The sequence below is a fragment of the Podarcis liolepis genome (assembly GCF_965112155.1).
Source record: "Podarcis liolepis genome assembly, chromosome: 7".
Taxonomy (NCBI): Eukaryota; Metazoa; Chordata; class Lepidosauria; order Squamata; family Lacertidae; genus Podarcis; species Podarcis liolepis.
This window is the reverse complement of record NC_139561.1, coordinates 69225602-69247471: the sequence shown is the minus strand read 5'-3', so window position 1 is coordinate 69247471 and position 21870 is coordinate 69225602. Positions and strand designations below refer to the sequence as shown.

Sequence of the window (21870 nt, the reverse complement as noted above, 5' to 3'; positions counted from 1 at the left end):
GTGAATAATCATTGCATGGTTGGTAGGGACGGAGAATTCTTTGCATTTAAAGAAAAGCCAACCCAATTCCCATTTCCCCAAATGTGGTGTGAATCATAACACAGCCATCCTTTGAAATTTGTGCAGTTCTGTGAATCTTGCATTGCAATTCTCCAGCCAATGCATGTGTGTAAAAATTCATCTGTTCATGGAAATAACATGCAAAATTGCAAAGAAACATGAACATGCAATGAGAACTATGCACGAAGACACTGGTGAATTTTCATGAGAACCTTTTAAAGAAAAAAAATCATAAACTGAAGTTTTGAAAACCTAATTTAGGATTGAAGAAATGAGAAATAGAGAAAAACTGAAATGGAAAGATTCACCCATCCCTAGAGGTGGAGCTGTTCTGAGAATATGGAGTGTGGGCAGGATCTGTAAGAAACTCCTTGCAGAAATTAAATGATCAAGAAATATTAGAAAAAGGGGCAATATATATATATATATCAAAGGATTATTTTGAAATTAATTTAAACCAAATGATAGATTTAAAGGTGGTTTGGGATGCGGGTAATGTGGGGCTTTTTTATATAGCAAAGTGTGTACCAAAGAAAGATAAAAGAGCAGACAAACAAGGAATTTTACAAGGAATAAAAAAGAAAGAAAAAGAATTGATAAATTCCCCACGAAAAGAGATAGTGGAACAGGACATTAAGATATTGCAAACGCAATATGCAATGATAATAAATCAGGAAATAGAATGGAAAATTAAGTATTTAAAACAGAAACAATTTGAACAGGCTAACAAGTCAGGGAAACTACTAGCTTGGCAAATAAAGAAAAAACAAGAAAAAACCTGTATTAATAAAATACGTATAGAAAGAAGAGTAGTGGAAAAACCTAAAGAAATAAGAGACCAGTTTGTGAGTTTTTATAAAGAACTATATCGAGCCAAATAGGGTAACCGAGAAAAAAATAGTAAATATGTAGAAGATAGTGGAATAGGATATCAAAAGATAAAATGACATCTTTGAATGGACCAGTGACAATGATGGAATTGCAGCAAGAACTTTTACAGGCAAAATTAGGAAAGGCATATTATAACAAGTTACAAGATTACCTAATAAAACATTTAAAGGACATTATGAATATGACCTCAAATACAGGGAAGCTGCCAGAATCCTGGAAGAGTGCTTATATAACTTTGATCCCTAATCAAGATAGAGATCCAGAGCTGGTTAAAAACTATTGACCTATATATTTGTTGAATAATGATTATAAACTTTTTGCAGATATATTAGCCAACAGGTTGAAAGCTGTATTAAAAGAGGTAATACATCAAGATCAGGCCGGATTCTTGCCAGGAAGACAAATGAAAGATAATATCAGAAATATAATTGATGAAATAGAATATTTAGAAGTGAGAAATGAAAAACAAGCAGCCTTGATGTTTTTAGAAGCAGAGAAAGCATTTGATAATGTCTCCTGGGACATTATGTTTAAAATTTTGGAATATATGAACCGTGGAGACACTTTTATACAAGAAGTTAAGGCAATATATACAAAACAATCAGCAAAATTAATAGTAAATAACGTATTAACTGAGAATTGTAAGTTAACTAAACTAGACAAGGTTGTCCACTGTCACTTTTATTGTTCACATGAGTTTTAGAAGTTTTGGTGCAAAGATTAAGATGTAATCAAGAAATTAAAGGAATAAGAGTGGGACAGAGACAATACAAATTAAAAGCTTTTGCAGATGACGTGGTGATATCTGTAGAAGAACCAACAGAGTCAATTCTGAAAGCATTAGAAGTGATCAATTTTCTTTGACAAATACCCGGTCTTAAAATTATTAAAAATAAAACCATGCTCTTGGTAAAAAACATGAATGATGAGAGTAAAAATGAATTACAAAACATATCAGGTCTAAAGATTGAAAAGAAGGTGTATGATTAACAGCAAAGAATATAAATCTGTATAAAGATAACTATCTGAGAACCTGGAAGGATATTAAAAGAAATTTGCAAATATGGGGTAGAATTAAACTCTCGTTGCTGGGCAGAGTGTTGACCATAAAGACGAATGTATTACCAAGAATGTTATTTTTGTTTCAATCAATACCAGTGATCGGCTAGACAGACTGCTTCAACAAATGGCAAAACCGAGAATGAAATATAAAATACTGATACACACAAAAGAGAGAAGAGGTTTCTCCCTGCTGGATATGAGATTATATTATGAAGCATCTTGTCTGTGCTGGTTAAAGGAATGGTTGCTATTGAAGAATCAGCATATTTTAGATTTGGAAGGTCATGATAATATTTTTGGTTGGCACACTTATATGTGGTATGAAAAGGTGAAAGTACGTAAAAGTTTTGCAAACCATATAATTAGGAAAAAATTGTATAGAATATGGGACAAATATAAAAATTAATTGGAAATTAAAACACCACTTTGGCTTTTACCTTTGGAAGCCATAGCAGTGAAAAAGAAAAATATGACGGAAAGCTGGGCAACTTATAGAAATTTGCTAAGAGAGGAGGGTGGAGACTTTAAACTAAAAGAGTTTAAGGATTTACCATCATGGTTATATTATTATCATTTGAATGAAATATTTTAAAAGGATAGGACGTGGGGCTTTGGGGGAACAACTATCAGAATTAGAAAGAGACCTGTTAAATTGTAATGTTAAAGTGATATCTAAAATGTATAAGGTGTTATTGGAATGGGAGACAAAGGATGAACAAGTGGAATCTTCAATGCTACACTGGGCAATAGATATTGGTCATAATATTATAAATGGAAGCATGGGAATGATTACAGAATACGGATGTAAAATTTACAGCATGCTATGGTTTAAGAGAAAATTATATGGAAATGCTATATAGATGGTACCTAACACCTAGTAGATTGACAAAAAATGCATAAATCAAAGTCAAATAAGTGTTGGAAATGTAAAGAGAAAGAAGGCACCTTTTCAAATGTGGTGGTCTTGTATAATAAGGTTAAAGTTTACTGGGAAATGATATAAAATGAATTGAAAAAGATGTTTAAGATAACATCCGTAAAAACCCCCAGCTTTTCTGCTGGGAATTATAAGATTAGACCTATCCAAACAGCATAGAAATTTATATATATATATGCAACTACAGCTGCAAGAATCTTATTCAACCAAAAGTGGAAGGATAAAGAGGTCCCGACAAAAGAAAAACTAATGGAGTATGCAGAAATGGCGAAACTTATTGGAAAAATAAGAAATCAAGACAACAAACTTTTTAGAAAGGAATGGAAGTGGTTTATTGAGTATTTACAAACAAACTGTAAACAGATCAAGACATTGGCAAGATTCTGGAAAAAACCTGCAGATTTAAAAATATATATGAGATGTGAGAATAGATGATTAAAAGAATAAGCTAAAGCAATTTGGAGTACAGAAAAGGACGAAAATAAATGTAAGGAACCACAGAAAGAGGGGGAAGGGAGTCAAAATCGAACATCTTAAGACTATGGTTGAATAATTGTTGTAATTTATATAAATGAAAATTTTTAAAAAGAAAATAAATTCCTTGCAGGAATCCAAATTCCATGGACACACAACAATTTATTGTAGGGTCAGTGCTGCTCATTTTTTGTTTATTTAACAAAATGTATATACCACTTGATTGTATAAAGAAGAAAAACCTTCTGCCAATTAGTTTTATTGATTAAATAATGAAAAAACCTTAATTGATTAAATAATGAAAAAACACCTTACAACAATATAAAATAAGACGTTGACATTCTTGATTAAAAACAGGTTTGTTAGAAGCAGGTTTTAAAAATATTTAAAAAGATAACTGAAATCAGCGCTAACTAACAAGGAATGAAACACATGGAACTTCCACTTGTCTGGATAGGCTTTGCCTAAACAAAAATGTTTTCTGCAGCCATTGAAAGGAATACAGTGAACATTTATTTATTAATCCAAGCAAGCTTTGCACAGCATCCACACAACATCAACCTCATCAAAATGACGCCCCATATTATTTTCCGTTTAATCTGGATTTAATGTTCCTATGGAAAATCCAATAAGTAAAGAAACAGCACAGAAACAGTAAATCCGGATTAAATGGGGTAGGGTGGGGAAGTATGAGATGGTATCTTCATGCAGACACCATTGTATTCTTCCTTGGTCGGGCTCCCCTTGGAGTCGTGTGCCCAGTTCTGGGCATCACATTTTAGGAAGGATGTTGCCAAGCTGGAAGGTGTGCAGAGGAGGGCAGCCAAGATGATAAAAGGTTTGGAGATCAAGCCTTATGAAGAACAGTTTAGGGAGTTGGAGAAGAGAATACTTGAGAGATGATAGGGTAGCTAACTTCAATAACTGAAAGGGCTGTCACATGGAGGATGGAGCAAGCTTGGTTTCTCCTGCTCTGGAGGACAGAACCCAAACCAATGGATTCAAGTTACAAGAAAGAAGAGTCTGACTAAATATTAGGAATAACTTTCTGACATTAAGAGCTGTTTGACAGTGGAAGGTGATGGTCTCTCCTCCATTTCGGTTTTTTTGTGGGAATGTTCAGGGAGGCAGGAGAGGATATATTGTTTATTAATATCCTTCCTAACTTGCGCTAGCAAGTTCTATAACTTAGCAGAGTTTTATATTCCCCTTTTAAAAGCACAGCAGATAGCTGGTTGCAGGCTTGTTTAAGCCTCTCAATATTAGATTCCTGGTAAGTTTCCTTATATCCCTCTTAAAAGAATAAACACGCCACAATCTTGTGTAAAGTATATAAAAGAAGTTTACTCACATCATCATTTCACAGTTGGATCCCTGAAGGCAGACTTAGTTACAAATTATATACATGTGGATCTATCCTATATGGAGATAGTCCCAGTGTCCTCTGTTGGCTGAGAGCCAACAGAGCAATTCTAGCTAAAAGCTGCTGCTCCAACGATGGAGGAAGTCAAAGAGAGGGTCTGTGCTGCGTGCCTTGTCCTTTTGTTACCTGGGCAGGTAAGGTCACGCCCACCTCTAGTCACATGCAAAGCAACTATGTCCCAGCCAGGAGGAAACAGGAAGTTTTTGACTGGCTGGACCAAACATTCCCCTGCATGTCCACTCTAGGAAAACAAGGAATGTTGTACTTGACTGCTACTTATGTATCACATCCCACAGTTTTAAAACTATAAAAAAGTGCAGGGACGAGCAGCACTAAGTCCACATTAAACGTCTGTATGGAGGCACCTCCATGCCCACTTTAAAGCTTCTTCACACATGTGCACAGCTATAGCCTGAAAAGGAGTGTCTGTGTGTTCATTCAGTGTAATGTCCTAGACCAGAACAGGATCAAGTGATAGGATGGGGGGCCCTAAAGGCCTTTGGGATGTCCCTGCCAACAATGCTTTTTAGGGAGGTATTCTTATATGCAACGGCCACAGCTCGGACTTGGTTGGCAAAGGGGTGGAAGGAACAAGAAGCCCCGACAATAACGGACTGGCATTACAAGCTACAAGAATTTGTTGAAATGGCGCAGTTAACAAATACCCTGAGAGACAATTCAAAACAAAAATTTATGGAAAAGTGGGATAGATATAAAACAAATGTTCAAAAATACAGTAAAGGTTCACTATCTATGCTAGAATTTGATTGACATTGTAGTAAGACTGAGCTGAGAAATAAGACACATATTGATATAGGAATGTATTAGAAAATATGTAAAGAAATATACAATAATAAGAATACATTCATTTGTAAAAAAAGGAATATACAACGGGAAAGACAGGAAGTCTAGTGTGTTGGTATGTATATGATTTGGGGGGGGACTTGTTTTTGTTTTTTCTCTTTGTTCTTTCTTTTTTTTTTTTGTTTCATTTTCTTTCTAGGTATATAAAATTTGTATATAATTTTTGTATACATGTTGGGAATTATATTATAGTAAGTCCTGTAAAGTAATATGACAATGTTTACTGATGTAATATAAGAATGTTAACAAATAAATAAAATGATGGAGGGAAAAGGATGGGGGATGGTGGCAAATACAAATCTGCCTTTTTATATACAGTGGTACCTCGGGTTAAGTACTTAATTCGTTCCGGAGGTCCGTTGTTAACCTGAAACCGTTCTTAACCTGAAGCACCACTTTAGCTGATGGGGCCTCCCAATGCCGCTGCGCCGCCAGAGCACGATTTCTGTTCTTATCCTGAAGCAAAGTTCTTAACCTGAAGCACTATTTCTGGGTTAGCGGAGTCTGTAACCTGAAGCGTATGTAACTGAAGGTACCACTGTATCTGCATGGGAAATGGGCCACATGGAAGGAACCTATGCAAGGAGCAGGTGTGTGTGTGCGTGCCAGTTCATTAAGTTTGCCCCCCCCCCCCCCGGAGCAGTGCTTGAAATGTTTTCAGGATTTCCTAGGAGAGATTTTATGGATTTAAAGGGAGATTGGATGGGCCTTGAAGCAGCCTGTAGAGAAGGAAACTGAAAGAAGGAAGGAGGCACACAAAGCTAGCCAGGAAGGATGACCTTTGGAAATGTCTTCCAGGAACCGTCTCTCCCAAAGAATCAAGTGAAATCAGCCTCTGCCAGGAATCGGAGGTGATGGGAGTCGGAGAGGCAAGGGGTGAAGGAAAGGGTGGGCGAGTCCCCATGCCAAGAGGAAGCAAAGTTAATTATAGGATGCAGCAGGAAAAGAACTGTCAGCCAAGGAAGCAAAAAGGGACAAGGGCCCAGGAGCTCCAAGTGTATATTGCAAAGAGAAGGCCCCTTTGTGCTCTGCCAGAGCGACACATGAGAGGGTCAGCCAGGAGATCATTCAACGTTTCCCCTTCTTCTGTCTGAATGGCCATAGAAATCAGAGATGGAAAAGACCGGTTCATTTCACTGAGCTCCTCTCGCTTTTCCAAGCAGATAAGAGAGTGGGGGAAAGCCACTCTATTCCTGGGACAATAATGCGCTTTACCTGTATTTAAGATTGAACTTTAAATTGTCGTAACAAAATGGCAGGAGAAGGGCAAGAGCCTTTTTCAAAAAGAAACTTATTTCTGGCTAGCCGTATTCTCCCCTATAGCCATGCCAGTCTATATGTATCTATGGAGCAGGGACACTCTCTGCTCATGTTTTAGTCCGTTTCTGTGGCTTTTAGATTTCTCCCAGAATAGAAGTATGCTGGGGACAAGACTGAATAAGGGTCCACTGTGGTGGGTAGATCGGATGCCCAGCAGTTGCCATCATAGCAATAGCCAGGGGCCCAGAAAGTGATGGCAGGAGCTTGGCTGTAGCAGGTGAGACTTAGATGGACCAGCCATGCCACATCACACTCACCCCTCTCCCTGCAACCAGACACAGGCAGGGCCAGATTTAGGTTTGATGAGGCCCTAAGTTACTGAAGGTAATGGAGCCCTTTATATATCCAGCTGTCCTTTGTCAACAACAACTAGTTGCTGTTTTTTGTGTTGAATATACACTATATGGTAATTTATGGACCTCATAGGTATCTAAAGCCATTTGCACATGCAGAATGTAGGTACCCTATATACAGAAATGAGCAAACGAGTGATATTTTAGGGAGCTGGCTAGCAGGCGGGGCCCATTACTTACCTCATAGGAGCCTACACAGAACAAAACACTGTTGCTGTATGTAGGTTTTATTTTATTTGTTTTTTATCTTATATTTTGGAAATGTACATCCAGTTTTTTCCCCTTTAATTTTTTTTGGGAGCCCCCAAGAGAGTGAGGCCCTAAGCTATAGCTTGTTTAGCTTATATGTAAATCTGGCACTGGACACAGGGTTAGGTCAGAGGGGAAGTTCCTTGCTGCTTTTCATTCAGTGGCAATGCTAAGGCAGCACACTGTACATAGCCCTGTGAATTGCTATTTTGAGACTAATAATGTGCCTTGCTAGTGCTATTAAGCATAAATTGAAAGGGGATACGTGAATATGGGAGTCTCAGGTCTGGACTGGTTGAAGACCATTGGTCTGCACTGATTGGTAGTGGCTTTCTAGGGCATGGGTAGGCAAACTAAGGCCCCGGGGCCAGATCCAGCCCAATTGCCTTCTAAATCTGGCTCGTGGACGGTCCGGGAATCAGCGTGTTTTTACATGAGTAGAATGTGCCCTTTTATTTAAAATGCATCTCTGTGTTATTTGTGGGGCATAGGAATTCATTCATTCCCTCCCCCCAAAAAAATAGCCCGGCCCCCCACAAGGTCTGAGGGACAGTGGACTGGCCCCTGCTGGAAAAGTTTGCTGACCCCTGTTCTAGGGTTTCACGGAAGGGACATTCCTAGTCCTACCTGGAGTTGCCAGGAACTGAACCTGGAGCTCCTTTGCAGGCAGAGCGGATGCTCTCCCACGGAGCCACCGTCTTTCCCTCTTACCTCCATTTGAGAAGGACATGTGCGTTTCTCCTTCCTGACCCCACTGCAGAGTGTGCTCCACTCCCATGACCCCAAGCTGTCCATGACTCCTGAGATCCTTATGACCGAGAAGTCAAACGGTTGTCCTTACCGAAGCGAGCTCCATCCGATGGGGAAGAAAGCAATAGGAAGCCGGATTTGCATTGCTCTGAGGCTTCAATGTCCATGTCTCCAAAGATCAGGCTTAGGGAGCTCCCTGCAGCTCCGTGGATCTTCCACTCGCAAGACGTGAAGTTGGGATAAGTGCCAGGGTAGTTCTTGGAAGTCAGAGTCCCGCTGTAAGGCGTCAGCGTCGAGTGACCGCAACCATCCCCTGGAAGGCAAGGAGATAAGACTGATCTTACATCAGGAAGCTGCTTTGCATCATGTCAAATGATCTGGCCGGCTACTCAAGAACTGCCCACTCTAACCAGCAGCTTCTCCATCACTTGTTACCTGATCCTTTGCAGGCTGCATGACTAGTAGACTACTAGTCATGATGGGGGAAATTAAGAGAAAGGGCTATAGCTTGGTGGCAGATAGCATCTGCTCTGCATGCAGAAAACCCCAGGTTTGAACCCCAGAATCTCTCATTAGGCCTGGGAGAGAATGCTGCCTAAAATTTTGGAGAGCTGCTTCCAGTCAGTGTAGACAGTACTGAGCTAAATGGACCAACAGCACACGATGCTCCTACCACCTCCAATCTCATTTTCCCAGTCTTGAACCTGGGACCTTCTGCAAGCAAAGCGGATGTTCTACCACTCAGTAAGGCTTAGCTGGGATCAACTACCTTCATCTTTCTGCTCTCCCATAACTATCTACTGCAGTGACCATTCAGTGCTAAACTGCAAATTTTCCCAGGGTAAAGCGGCAACACAAACTGGATAAGCCCTCAGTTTGCTTAATTTTCTCCTCCAATTCCTTTTCGCCTCTTAGAACATAAACCCCATCATTTTATTTAAAAATGCGACTGGCTAGGAATATATCAAAGCCCACTCTACTCCCCCACCATCACACGGTTGGTCCAGGTCTTGATCAACTTGATCAGAGATCTAGATAAGATCCTGTGTATTCGTACATCGGGGCTTATTCCCAAATGAAGTGTGTACCTGGTTGCAGCTTTGAAAGCCACGTAATCCTTCTCCCAAACAGGATGGTTAAGGGGAGATGGCATATTGTGTTTCTCTCCTACCTTTTTGACAGGGGTTCTCTAATTTGGGGGGTGGGGAAGCTAAGGCCCTCCAGATGCTCTGCCACTGACCTGTGGCCATTCAGAAGGGGAAGGGTGGGAGCTCAGTGACAGGGCGTCTGTTCTGCATGTTCAACCCTCCAGCATCTCCAGATAGAGGTGGGAAATTCCCCATGGCCTGAAAACCTGGAGAGCAACTGTCACTTAATATAGACAAAGCTGAGCTAGATAGATTAGTGCTCTGACTCAGTAGAAGGTAGCCTTCCTATGTCCATGGACTACAACTCCCATCATCCCTGACAATTGGCCACCCTGGCTGGGGCTGATGGGAGGTGGAGTTGAATAATATCTGGAGTGCACCAGGCTGGGGAAGGCTGCATCAGATGATTCAATGATTAAAACACAGGGCATGACCTGTTAAAGTACACCTTTGTCATTCCATCAGTTGCAACTTTCTTACAGACAATCTTTTAGCATGCAATACTGACACTGTTTTAATGCAGAGCTGTGGTGCTTTATCAGGTTTAGAGATATAAAATCTTGGATTACACAGGTAAGAGCATTCAGTGTGCTCTCAGTTCTGTCTACTATCCGATCATCGGTCCATCTACTTATTGATTTTTTTAGCAAAAGGCAGTGTGTGTGTGTGTGTGTGTGTGTGTGTATCAACATAATTGTCTTTGGTCGGAGAGTAAGGTATTTATGGGAATTGGTTTTAGACTATGGCCCACTATCCTGATTGAAGATGCAGATGAATGAGATTATGAGTCGGGTTAGAGTTTAATCAAGGGCCTGGGAGAGGGAGAGGGTAATCTGCTTGGACAAAGATTTCCTACAATTCCACAAGTTTCTGGCTTTGCTGGTTATCGGCTTCCTTCTTAGCTGTACAACATTGCAGGTGGACGCCCTCTCTCTGGCAAATGCATGAAGATGAAAGGTCCAATAAAGTATTGACTCTGCCTGCGTTCAGCAGGAATGGGGGAGAAAAACAGTGGAAGAACACCAGCAGGAAAACTAGACCAGATAACAAGTGCTTGACAATGAGCACAATGGAAGAAATTGTTTTTAAAGTACAAAGCAATATAGAAACAAGAGGTGGCTCATTTGGTTATGCTCTGAGAACTGTTTGCAGGAGGGGGGCATGGAGAGATGAGGGGTCTGAGCTTGGGGAGGGAGCCAGCAGGTTGTCACCCAGTAGGTCCATGCCAGCCCAACCCACAGTCCCGTTAACCATCTCCCAATGTTCTTCAGCTGTCCCCAGATGTTGGACTATAATCATCCCTGACCACTGGCTATGCTGTCTGAGGCTGCTGAGAGTAGCTTCCAGACGACCTGGGAGGTTGCAGACTCTGTTTCCTTGGAGGCTTTTAAGCAGAGGTGGGATGGCCATCTGCCATGGATGCTTGAGGCTCTGGCTCCACATACTGTTTCCTCCTTATCAGTACCAATGGGCATCAGCCAGGTGTGAACAGTGGATTCCTCCCACCTTTCTCTTTTGTTCAAAACCTTATAGAAAGCTGTAAGCAATTCTGCAGAAAGGAAGCCCTGCAGTGGGATGGAGGGTTTCTCCCATGCTTGAACAATCATCAGGTTATGGGGGCAGAGTTTTGTAGTGGCAGTGGAGTATGCATGCCTAAAAACATAGGTGCCTACTTGTGGCTCACTGCCTTGGCACCTTTTACTCAGCCTTTGCCCCTGATGGTTTTTTGTGGGTTTTTTTTGTTTTTTTTGCAGTGGCCCAAAGTCAGAGAAAGTTGGTATCTGTGTGGATTTGAATTTATGTTATACATATGTTGTTGTGGTTAAACTGTTTACAATTGGTTTTAATTGGTTTTTATATATAAGCAAATGTTTAAACTGTTTTCACACATGCAGGTTTTTCTATATACGTTTTTACTGTAGTGCAAATCGCTTTGGAGTGCCTCTTGGGAAGCCATTCATAAATGAAATATACCGCGGTACATATTTTGTAAAGTTGTTTGTTGCTATGCAACAAAGCCATTATAAAAGATAAACTAAATAAAACAGAATAAAATACATTCCAAACTTAAAATAGTTATTAAAACCAGACATTCTGTCAGATAAGAGTTTGCTCCCATGAAGAATTTAACTTATCATCCCCCAAACTTTACTCCTTAAAATCATTGTTCCGAAGGCGAAACAAGCCAATTTTTCAGAGACTATGGATTTGGACACTTCTTAAGACAAATGATGCTTTCTGATGTCAAGGAGCAGGTTTCTCTCTATGTTTGGATACATTTGCACACCACTGTGAATCAAGATGAAGGACTGAACCTTTCAAGACTACTCTGATTTTAACCACTGATTTCAAAACTGGAGTGGGTTTTTTTAGTGTCGTAGAATTTCTGAGCAATGCTGAGTACAAGCTTGCTAGATGATAACAGCAGTAGTGATACAGCCCATCCTTTCGTTTTCTGGATCTGCTCTTATGGATGGATGGCTGCTACATCCCTGACCTGGCATTAACAGCACACCCCCCCCCAAAAGCAAAAAAACCCCCCATTTTTCATAACTATGTTGGAGAGAAGCAGCGGGAAATTCCAAGTTAGAAGAGGGAGTCACAATTCCCAGGAAATTTCACTGGCAAAAAACGTAAGCAAAAAACCAAACAAAAACCACTTATAAAGAAATTAGACACAACTCAGATACTGAAGGTTCCCAGTGCACAAGTCATTGCATTTTTCTGGAGCTCATTCAGCAGGAAGACATTACCATGTTGGTCAGCAAATTCCAGGAGGTATATTTTTCAACAGGATGTGGAGAAGACAAAATACAACAGATGCTACCGGGGGGATGGGGGTGGGGAGTCCTTACTTTTGGATTAAGACCTAAAACCTCAGAACTAATATTTTACACACAGAGAGAGACACAGAGGAATAAAATTTCATCAAGGCCACTGTGCTTGTTTCACTTTTTTGAGATGAGTATATAGAAGGGTTATTTTGCAATTTATTTGCTGTGGTTCCCAGAAGTGATGTGAAGCACCACTTGAAGATCATCTTTATACTGGCTTAATGGTGTGTGTGTGTGTGTGTGTGTGTGTGTGTGTGTGTGTGGACTAGACATCTATACCTATCAGGAGTAGCTATTGTCTTCTTATGGTTGCTGGTGATGTTGAAATCCTCCTCCTCATCTATTAAAGTTGTAAGTTCTTTGTAAAGCTATTGGATGAGCACAAGCATCAATTTAAAGCAGTCCTATTTGCATGGGCATCAACTCTAGAATACTAAGGGACCGACTTCTTTATGGAAGGGTACAAAAATGCAAGAGAGAGAGAGAGAGAGAGAGAGAGAGAGAGAGAGAGAGGTACAGCAGCAGCACATAGCACAATACCTATTTTATTAGGATCAGCTGGCTGTAGTCCTATGCCGTTTCCTCTGCTTCCCTTAAACTCAGTGGTGCTTACTTCTGACTGTAGACTGCAAAGCTTCAACTTGTGAAGCACAAACATGTCAGACTTTATTGAACAGAAGATTTCCAGACAACTGAAATTCAGCCTGAATACTTTCAACAGGAACTGCAAACCATATTGCGGAGATTGCGTCGTTCAAAGTTTATTGCTACTTTAAAGTCATTCAGAATTATTCAACTCGTTGTTTTGAACTGTTTTTTTCTTCCACCTATGATTTTATCCGCCCACCAGCACACACCTCTTTGTAAACCTCTTTGAGGTTTCTTTTACAGTCAAATAGTGGTGTATACACCTAAATAAATAAACATTGTTCCTCTGCATCCAACCAATCTATGACAGCAATGGATGCGAATTTTATCTTTGTATGGTAAGCTGGTTTCTACGACACATGCTCACCCCCTTCTCTCTCTCTCTCTCTCTTTCTCTCTCCTCCCTCCAGGCAACCAAGAGACATTACCAGAGTTCTAAGACATGCTCCTGCCAGATGAAAACACTCACGACAAGTGTGAACAGGGTGGGTGGCCTGGAATGGGTCCAAAAGACCAGCTAGAGAAGGGGCCAGGCTTCCCCATTTATCCCATTCTGCTGCCCAAGATTCAGGAGTCAGCACTTTTCAGGTAAGTGGCAATCTGCACTGCTTGCCAGGTAAGTGTGCATAGCAGGGGCAGGAGAATCCATGGCTCCGCATAACTTGTTGCAATTTCCATCAGCTACAAACAGTTATCAGGGATGATGGGAGACATAGGTTGTCTATACAACATGATACACATGAAGCACACTTCACCCCACCACCCTGAAAAAAAGGATCCTGGGAAATGTAGCTTTATTAAGGCTGTTGGGAATTGTAGCTCTCTGAAGGCTAAACTATAGTGATGCGGGTGGCGCTGTAGGTTAAACCACAGAGCCTAGGACTTGCAAATCAGAAGGTCAGTGGTTCGAATCCCCACGACAGGGTGAGCTCCCATTGCTTGGTCCCTGCTCCTGCCAACCTAGCAGTTTGAAAGTATGTCAAAGTGCAAGTAGATAAATAGGTACGGCTCTGGCGGGAAGGTAAATGGTGTTTCCGTGTGCTGCTCTGGTTCGCCAGAAGCGGCTTAGTCATGCTAGCCACATGACCTGGAAGCAGTACACCGGCTCCCTCGGCCAATAAAGCGAGATGAGTGCTGCAACCCCAGAGTTGGCCACGACTGGACCTAATGGTTAGGGGTCCCTTTAGCTTTACCTGAAGGCTAAACTACAGCTCCCAGGCTTCTTGGGAGAGGGAATGTGCTGTAAATGAATGGTGTGCATGCAGCCATAGTCCAGCAGGATTTGAGGGCCATAGGTTCCTCACCCCTAGTTTGTTGTGTGGGATTGCAGCTGAGTATCATTCACTGAGCTGTGCAGCTCTGCAAATGAGCTTACAAGCTCTGAAGGGAACAGGAATAAGAAAACAGGGACTGCAGGCAGAAGCCTCTAAGATTTGCCCAGCTGTTTAACCCTAAGCTCCACAGATCCTCTTAGTGCTGCCATCTGGAATGAGAACCTAGGCCAGCAAGTTCGCCAATGTCTCTGCAGATGTTTTGGACTACAACCGCCATCAGCTGATGGGAGTGAGTGCTGGCTAGGGCTGATGGGAGTTGTAGTCCAAAGCATCTGGAGGTCCCCAGGTTGGCAAAGGCCGGCCTGGGAAATTATCGCCCCATAGTCATGGCTCCAGACCTGTGTTGCACATTTCCCCAATAGGATGGGCAGGCTCCAGCAGCGCCGAGTTGCACCCAGCATTGGGGGGGGGGGGCGAATGCTACATGTGCATGATGTCACATATGTGATGCCCCCCCAATCCAACTCTTTCCGCCATCCCACACCCACCCATCGCCAGCCAACCTATCTTTGTGAAAGGGACATGCGGGGCGAAGTTGCTTTGCCCCGTGTTTCCCTGGCAAAGCTTGCCAACTCAACTTCCTTGAAAAACAGCCATCCAGATTCTGCTTAAAAAGCCCCTCCAGTGAAGGAGTGTCCACCATTTTGCAAAGCACTAAGCCCTACCATGAGGAAGTTTATTCTAACAATTAGCCCACGGAGACTCATTTGGACAAAGGGGGGGGCAGTGCTCCACCAGCCTCAGTCTGCCCCTACCTCTTCCCTTGCACCCAGTCCTAACGGGGCGGAGGCACTGGCTCTCAACTTCTTCCACCTTAGTTTCAGCGTTGCCCTTGGAGAACTCGGCAGTGGGGAGGAGGAGGATAGGGACAAACTGTGGCCCTTGATGTTCAGCCCCAGACAGAGTAGCCAGTGATCAGGGATGATGAGAGCTGTCATCCTGGCCAAGGGATCTCCATCTCAGGTTGCTTCCAGACAGCCCTGATTCCATTGCAGGGAGATTGGACCATGTTGGTTATGTATTGAAATCCTTCCTCCCTTGGAGGTTTTCAAGCAGAGATGGGTCATCATCTGTCATGGATGCTTCAGTCCACGTTTCTGCATTGCAGGGGGTTGGACTAGAGCAGTGTTTCCCAAACTTTTTTGGGCAACGGCACACCTGTTTACTGAAAAAAAATCTCGCGGCACACCACCATTAAAGCCCCGCCCCATGACGTCAGCGCGCAGCGTCACGCCGGGAGGGACGCACGAAAGTGAAAGTTTTTTCCCTCCCCCTTGCTGGGGAACCTCCAAGCTTTGGGGGTGGGAGGAGGCAGCAGAGCGAGGGACTGAGGGACGGCGGCAACTGAGGCGGTGGCGGCTGTTGTGGTGGTGGCGGGCGGAGGAGGGGGCGGCGGCGGGGCTTGAGGAGCCGTCGCTGGGAGTTGCTGCTGCTGTTGTTGCTGCTGCTGCCCGGACATGCCGGCCTCCTCCTCCTCCGCTGTCTCGCGCTCCTCCCTTTTGCACGCGCTGCCCCGCCGCTCGGCACCACCACCGCGGAGCCGCCCCCGGCTCGACGCGGATCCTCGCCGCCGCAGCCTCTCACTGCCCGACTCGCCCGCCTCCCTCCCACGGCACACCAGCCAATGTCTCACGACACAGTAGTGTGCCGCGGAACACTGGTTGGGAAACACTGGACTAGAGGACCCTCGGGATCCCTTCCAACTCTACACAGTTCTAAGATTCTGCGAAATGAGCATCCATCAACTACAGGGAGGTTAGACGACGTTGCATCACCGCAAGTGCGTCCCAGGCTTCCTAGCAGCCACTTTCCTTATCCCCGCTCAGGCATAAAAATAAAACAAAATCGGATGTTTTCGAGAAGCGGGATTGTTGCGCAAGGTTTTCCCATCAGGATGCAATTGTGCAACCGGAATTTGCCATGTAAGATTGCAGCCCGCCCGAAAGCAGCAAAGCAGCCTGGAAGTGCCCCCCGATTTCAAGACTGTGCGCTTATCGGTCTTATGGATCGCCCTTTCTTGTGTCGGCAACAGGCGTCGCTTCACTTAGCATTTACAATGTTGGCTTGGCTTCCCACCGCCGCCTCTCCCAACTCCTTGCCCCTTCTGCCAAGTCCTGCTCGGACGGCGTCCCACCGGCAGGAGTTCCCCAGCCCGGCTCCCAGTCCCTCTGCCGCCTCGGCCACTTACCCGTCTGGCCGCTGGCGAGATCCAGGTGCTGGAGCAGCTGGAGGAGCCCGAGCGCGCGCAGCGCCGGGCGCATCGTCGAAACGGAGCGGCGCCCACGATGCGCGCGAGCTCAGCCCGCCGCCCGCTCCACACCCGGCGCCTCCACCAGCGCCGCGGCATTCCCGAGCCCCACAGTCCCCGCCTCCCGATTGGCTGCCGGCGCCGAGCCCGGCCAGGGCTACTGGCCCCGAGGAAGAGCCAATCACCGGGCAGGGACTCCCCCAGCCCAGCCCACCCCCCGGCAAGCTGTGCCCACCAGCAGGCAGGGAAATCGCGTGTGGGCGGCTGGGGAGGGAGATTACCGCCCCTCCTCTCACTGACATACATAGCGGGGGGGGGGAGTGCAAAAAGAGGGAGGCTAGGCGCTTTGCACATCTGTTGTGTCTGCGTCCAAGTCTCAGCACCTCCCCTTCTATAGGTATTCAGAATCTATCTGCTCACCATGAACTCAGTGGCAGCAGGATTCAAATTTGCTTCCACACTACGAGTGGTAGCACCAGTATTACTGCCAGTGTTACCAGTACTGCCAGGTATACCGGTGTTATTTTTTACCTATACTTTGCTTACCTGCCAGGTACCAGTACTATTGCCTGTGGTGCTACCACTGGTGCCGCTAGCATACAGTGGTACCTCAGGTTACATGCGTTTCAGGTTACATACGCTTCAGGTTACAGACTTCGTTAGCCCAGAAATATTACCTTGGGTTAAGAACTTTGCTTCAGGATGAGAACAGAAATCGTGCTCCTGCGGTGCAGCAGCAGCAGGAGGCCCCATTAGCTAAAGTGGTGCTTCAGGTTAAGAACAGTTTCAGGTTAAGAACGGACCTCCGGAATGAATTAAGTACCACTGTACTTAGGTAATTTTTGAGTCCCGCTTTTGAGTGTATGGGGATGGCCGGTTCCTTAAAACAGGGGTAGCCAGTGCAGAAACCTCCAGATGTCGTGCTGGGCTAGAGAAAAATAATGAAGGGGGGGGGGCAGGACAGGTGCATATCAGCTGGTGCATATTTTTCTGCCCCTGAATAGGGCTTCTTGAGAAACTGGTTTCACTCTGAAAATAAAAGCTCGTTGCAGATTGATCTAGTCCAACTCCTGCAGTGCAGGAATCTTTTTGCCCAACATGGGCTTGAACTCTTGATCCTGAGACTAAGAATCACGTGCTCCACCAATTGAGCTATCTTGGAGCTAGCATGTTGAGGACAAGCACAAACTATTTTGGATTAAGAAAAACTGCATTTCAATGCTATAACTGGGTTAGCGTATGTACAGCCATTGTCTGATTTTAGCATCCTTCTGCCTCTCCTGGAACCAAAGCAACAGAAAGGGTTGCAAACAGAATGGAAAATAAAATATCTGGACTTCTCTGTCTCTCACTGTAAAACTGGGAGCTGCTTCCTGAAACTGCTTTTATTTAATGTCTAATACTTGGCAGTGCCTACTTTCAAAACTTGGCATTCACTCTTTTTCAGTAAACAGATGTCCATCCCGACACCCAACACGCCAGGTGGCATTTGGCGCCATCAAGTGGTCATGACATTTGTCCTGCTAAAAGTCCCTTAGAACGAAATAACTTGCTTTGCTGTGCTGAGTAGCAACAATTTGTGGGCCACCTTGAAGAAATAATGGGTTACAGGGCAAAGGCTAGCTTGCATATTGAACATTTACTTGAGCAGCATTTAATTGCATATTGAGGAGTAGGTGTGCAGAGCTCCTTTATGTGAGGTGGGATCGTGAGTGGCCCAGGATCCCGCCCCCCCTCCCCTGTGTAGATTCCCCTTCATATGATCCCCAAACATACAACCAGGGGAGGTATAGCTGATGTGTTGGGGCTGCACAGTGTGATCCCTCACATGCACTTTCAGTGTCTGAGAGGGAGGGCCAAATTGACCTCTCACCATTAGCCAGTAGTGGCTAGTACTCATGGGAATGGTAGGGTGGAAGGTGTGGAGACCAACAATAGGTGGTGCCACCACTAACCAGACCCAGAACCAATGGCAGGCAGAGCCAACTAATTCTGGTTCTGTTCTCCTCCCTCCTTGCTGAAATCTACAAGGGCAACACTGAGACTGAGAGGAAGGAAGCTGACAGCTAATACAAACCCCTGGACTTGCTACAAGTAGGAAGGGAGACAGGTGTGGGCTGGCTAAGGGCAGACTGAGGTTGGTGGGTCAGGGCGCATTCACACTAATGGACCAGCCTCCCCTGGTGTTAATTCCCAAACCGTGGTCCATGGACAAGCTTCATTAAGCTAGTTTACGGTGTGTCTGCAAAAATGTAATTAAAAATCATACAGCAGCTACCACAGTGCACTGCAATTGCTGCAACAGACAGAAAATATCATTATGTGGTCTGCCAAGACCCTCAGCAACTTTTGAGTGGTCAGTGGGGAGAAGAGTTTCACAACCACCAGTTTAGCCTTGCGAATGGGTGTTTTTAAAAATACGATTTCTTACCTGCCCTTTACCATAAACACCCAGGGCAGGTTACCATGTAATATATAGTTATGAAAACAAATGAACAGTTATAACTCTACAAGTTAAGCTCTTCCGGCTAGAACAGAACAGTATAGATTCAGCAAAAGAGGTGGGTCCCACAAAGCAAAACAAAAGCTGTCAAATTGCATGTTGATTAAGCCATTAATCTCTCCTTTACATTTGGTTATGGGTAAAAAGCAAGATTGATACAGGATCGTTCTGATGTCTTTGCTATCCCGAGCAACATCTTAAAGGCACCGTTCCCTTTGATTCAAAAGAAAAGAGGCTATGTGAATTATTATTTTTGCCCCACTTTTAAAAAACATGAATAATAGCAGTAATCATAAAACAAATTATCAAAGGCAGGATAAAACAAAAAAACCCCAAAAAACTGCTTAAGCAGCCCAGCATAACAAATAGTAGAAGCTAAAAGAAACCCAAGACTTGGTGAAACAGAAGTTTTGAGTTCATGTCTAAGGCAGACATGAGAAACCTGTGGTCTCTCCTGATGTTGTTGGACTATGACTCCCACCATCCCTTCCCATTAGCCATACTGGCTGGGGCTGATGGAACGAGGAGTCCAACATTAGGAGGGCCACAGTTTCCCCACCCCTGGTCTAAATATTAGAACTGGCCCTAAAGATCTCAAAGGGGAGGAAGTTGCTTTGGAACATTGCATTGGCTGAAACTATCGTATTTAACTGAATGGTGCTTTGAGATATACTGGGTTGTATGTAATTAAATGAAAAGATTTACAGACTTTATAAAGAATACATCTATGGCTTATGGAAGATACAATAATTATCAATCTGCTGTGCCTTCACAACACTGAAATGCAGACGCTGTATATAGTATCACATCCATGTCTGCACCTCAGTCACGAAGTCTCATACAATTGTTCCGTTATTATTGCATTGTTGTGCACAATCCCAGTCTCTGAGCCAGAGACTCCAGTGGTTCATGTGCTTATTTGTTTATTTACTATATTTGTATACAGCCTGAAGATCATAGGTCAGCTCACAACAGAAAAATGCAAAACAAGAACATAAAACACATAAAACAAAAACAACACCCCCAAACACATTTAAAAGGCCATAGAATGTTAATTAGCCAAAGACCTGATTATAAACATTTTCGCCTGGCACCTAAAGATATGTAATGAAGGCGCTGCGGAGAGCACTCCACAAATGGGGAGCCACTGCAGAAAAGGTCCATTCTCAGGTTGCCACCTTCTGGATGTCTCATGGAGGAAGGACATGAAGGGCCTCAGATGATTATCACAGGGTTTGTTCGGGAAAAGGTGGTCCTTGAGGTATTGCTGTCCTGAGCAAAGGAACTGGTTTGGCTGGTTTCCTCTTATAAATGCTACCCAACATATACAGGACCACAGGTTTCAAAGGGACCCATGGGTATCATCTAGACCCCCCCCAAAAAGCCCCTCGTATATTCCTAGACTTATCCTTTGTAAAGGTTTTATAATTTTCTCAAACCTACGTTACAGAAATACGAGTATTTATTTAGTTACCTTGACTTCACTCGCTCTTTTGCATCTTTTGATTTGCCTGGAGTTCTATTATCCAGTTGCTTTTTTGAAACTCACTTCTACTCAAGAGCAGACCCCACTGAAATTAATGAACCCAAATTAGTCATGCCCATCCATTTCAATGGGCCAACTCTTGACTAATGTTGGGTAGCATTCTATGCCTTTTTAAAAGTCTTCCTGGAAGAGGGGTTTATTGGTTTGTTCTTGTTCTTATTTATGTATTTTGTATTGTTTTGCATTTTTATGCTGTGAATCACCCTGTGATCTTCAGATAAAGGGCAGTAAAGGTAAAGGTACCCCTGCCCGTACGGGCCAGTCTTGCCAGACTCTAGGGTTGTGCGCTCATCTCACTCTAGAGGCCGGGAGCCAGCACTGTCCGCAGACACTTCCGGGTCACGTGGCCAGCGTGACAAGCTGCATCTGGCGAGCCAGCGCAGCACACGGAACGCCGTTTACCTTCCCGCTGGTAAGCGGTCCCTATTTATCTACTTGCACCCGGAGGTGCTTTCGAACTGCTGGGTTGGCAGGCGCTGGGACCGAACGACGGGAGCGCACCCTGCCGCGGGGATTCAAACTGCCAACCATGCGATCGGCAAGTCCTAGGCGCTGAGGTTTTACCTACAGCGCCACCCGCGTCCCCATGAAGGGCAGTATACAAGTATAATAAAAAAAATGAAAATGAAAATAATCATCCTTCCCATTGCTGAAAAACGGCTGCAACCCTAAACCCTCTGCAAGGTCTACTTCCTAAAGTTCTAGTTTACAGGTAGGTAGCTGTGTTGGTCTGCCATAGTCAAAACAAAATAAAAAATTCCTTCCATTAGCACCTTAGAGACCAACTAAGTTTGTTATTTCCTGCCAACCTAGCAGTTCAAAAGCACGTCAAAGTGCAAGTAGATAAATAGGTACCGCTCCAGTGGGAAGGTAAACAGCGATTCCGTGCGCTGCTCTGGTTCGCCAGAAGCGGCTTAGTCATGACCTGCAAGCTGTACACTGGCTCCCTCAGCCAATAAAGTGAGATGAGCGCCACAACCCGAGTAGGTCACGACTGGACCTAATGGTCAGGGGTGCTTTTACCTTTACCTTAAGTTTGTTATTAGTATGAGCTTTCGTGTGCATGCACACCTCTTCAGATTCCTGAAGTTGTTGAACTTTCTTGGGGAGATTACAGCCCATTTAAAAGGATGGGCATGACTAATTTGGGTTCATTAATTTCAGTTCATTAATTTCTACTCTTGAGTAGAAGTGAGTTGCAAAAAAAGGGAATATCACAGGGGGGC

At 43.9% G+C, this 21870-nt stretch overlaps 1 protein-coding gene across 2 annotated transcripts in view; it reads right to left on the bottom strand.

Moving 5' to 3' along the window:
- Positions 1-16857, bottom strand: part of LOC310710879 (discoidin, CUB and LCCL domain-containing protein 1-like) — a 41518-nt gene extending 24661 nt beyond the window's left edge. The window contains exons 1-2 of one of the 2 annotated variants that reach the window (XM_083512156.1): positions 16536-16857; positions 8475-8696 (exon numbers count right to left, since the gene is read on the bottom strand). In XM_083512156.1, coding sequence (XP_083368282.1) covers positions 8475-8696; positions 16536-16608 — 295 coding nt within the window. In that variant the 5' untranslated portion in view covers positions 16609-16857. The remainder of the gene's footprint in view (positions 1-8474; positions 8697-16535) is intronic. The other variant, XM_083512157.1, reaches the window with a different exon arrangement.
- Positions 16858-21870: the final 5013 nt, after the last annotated feature.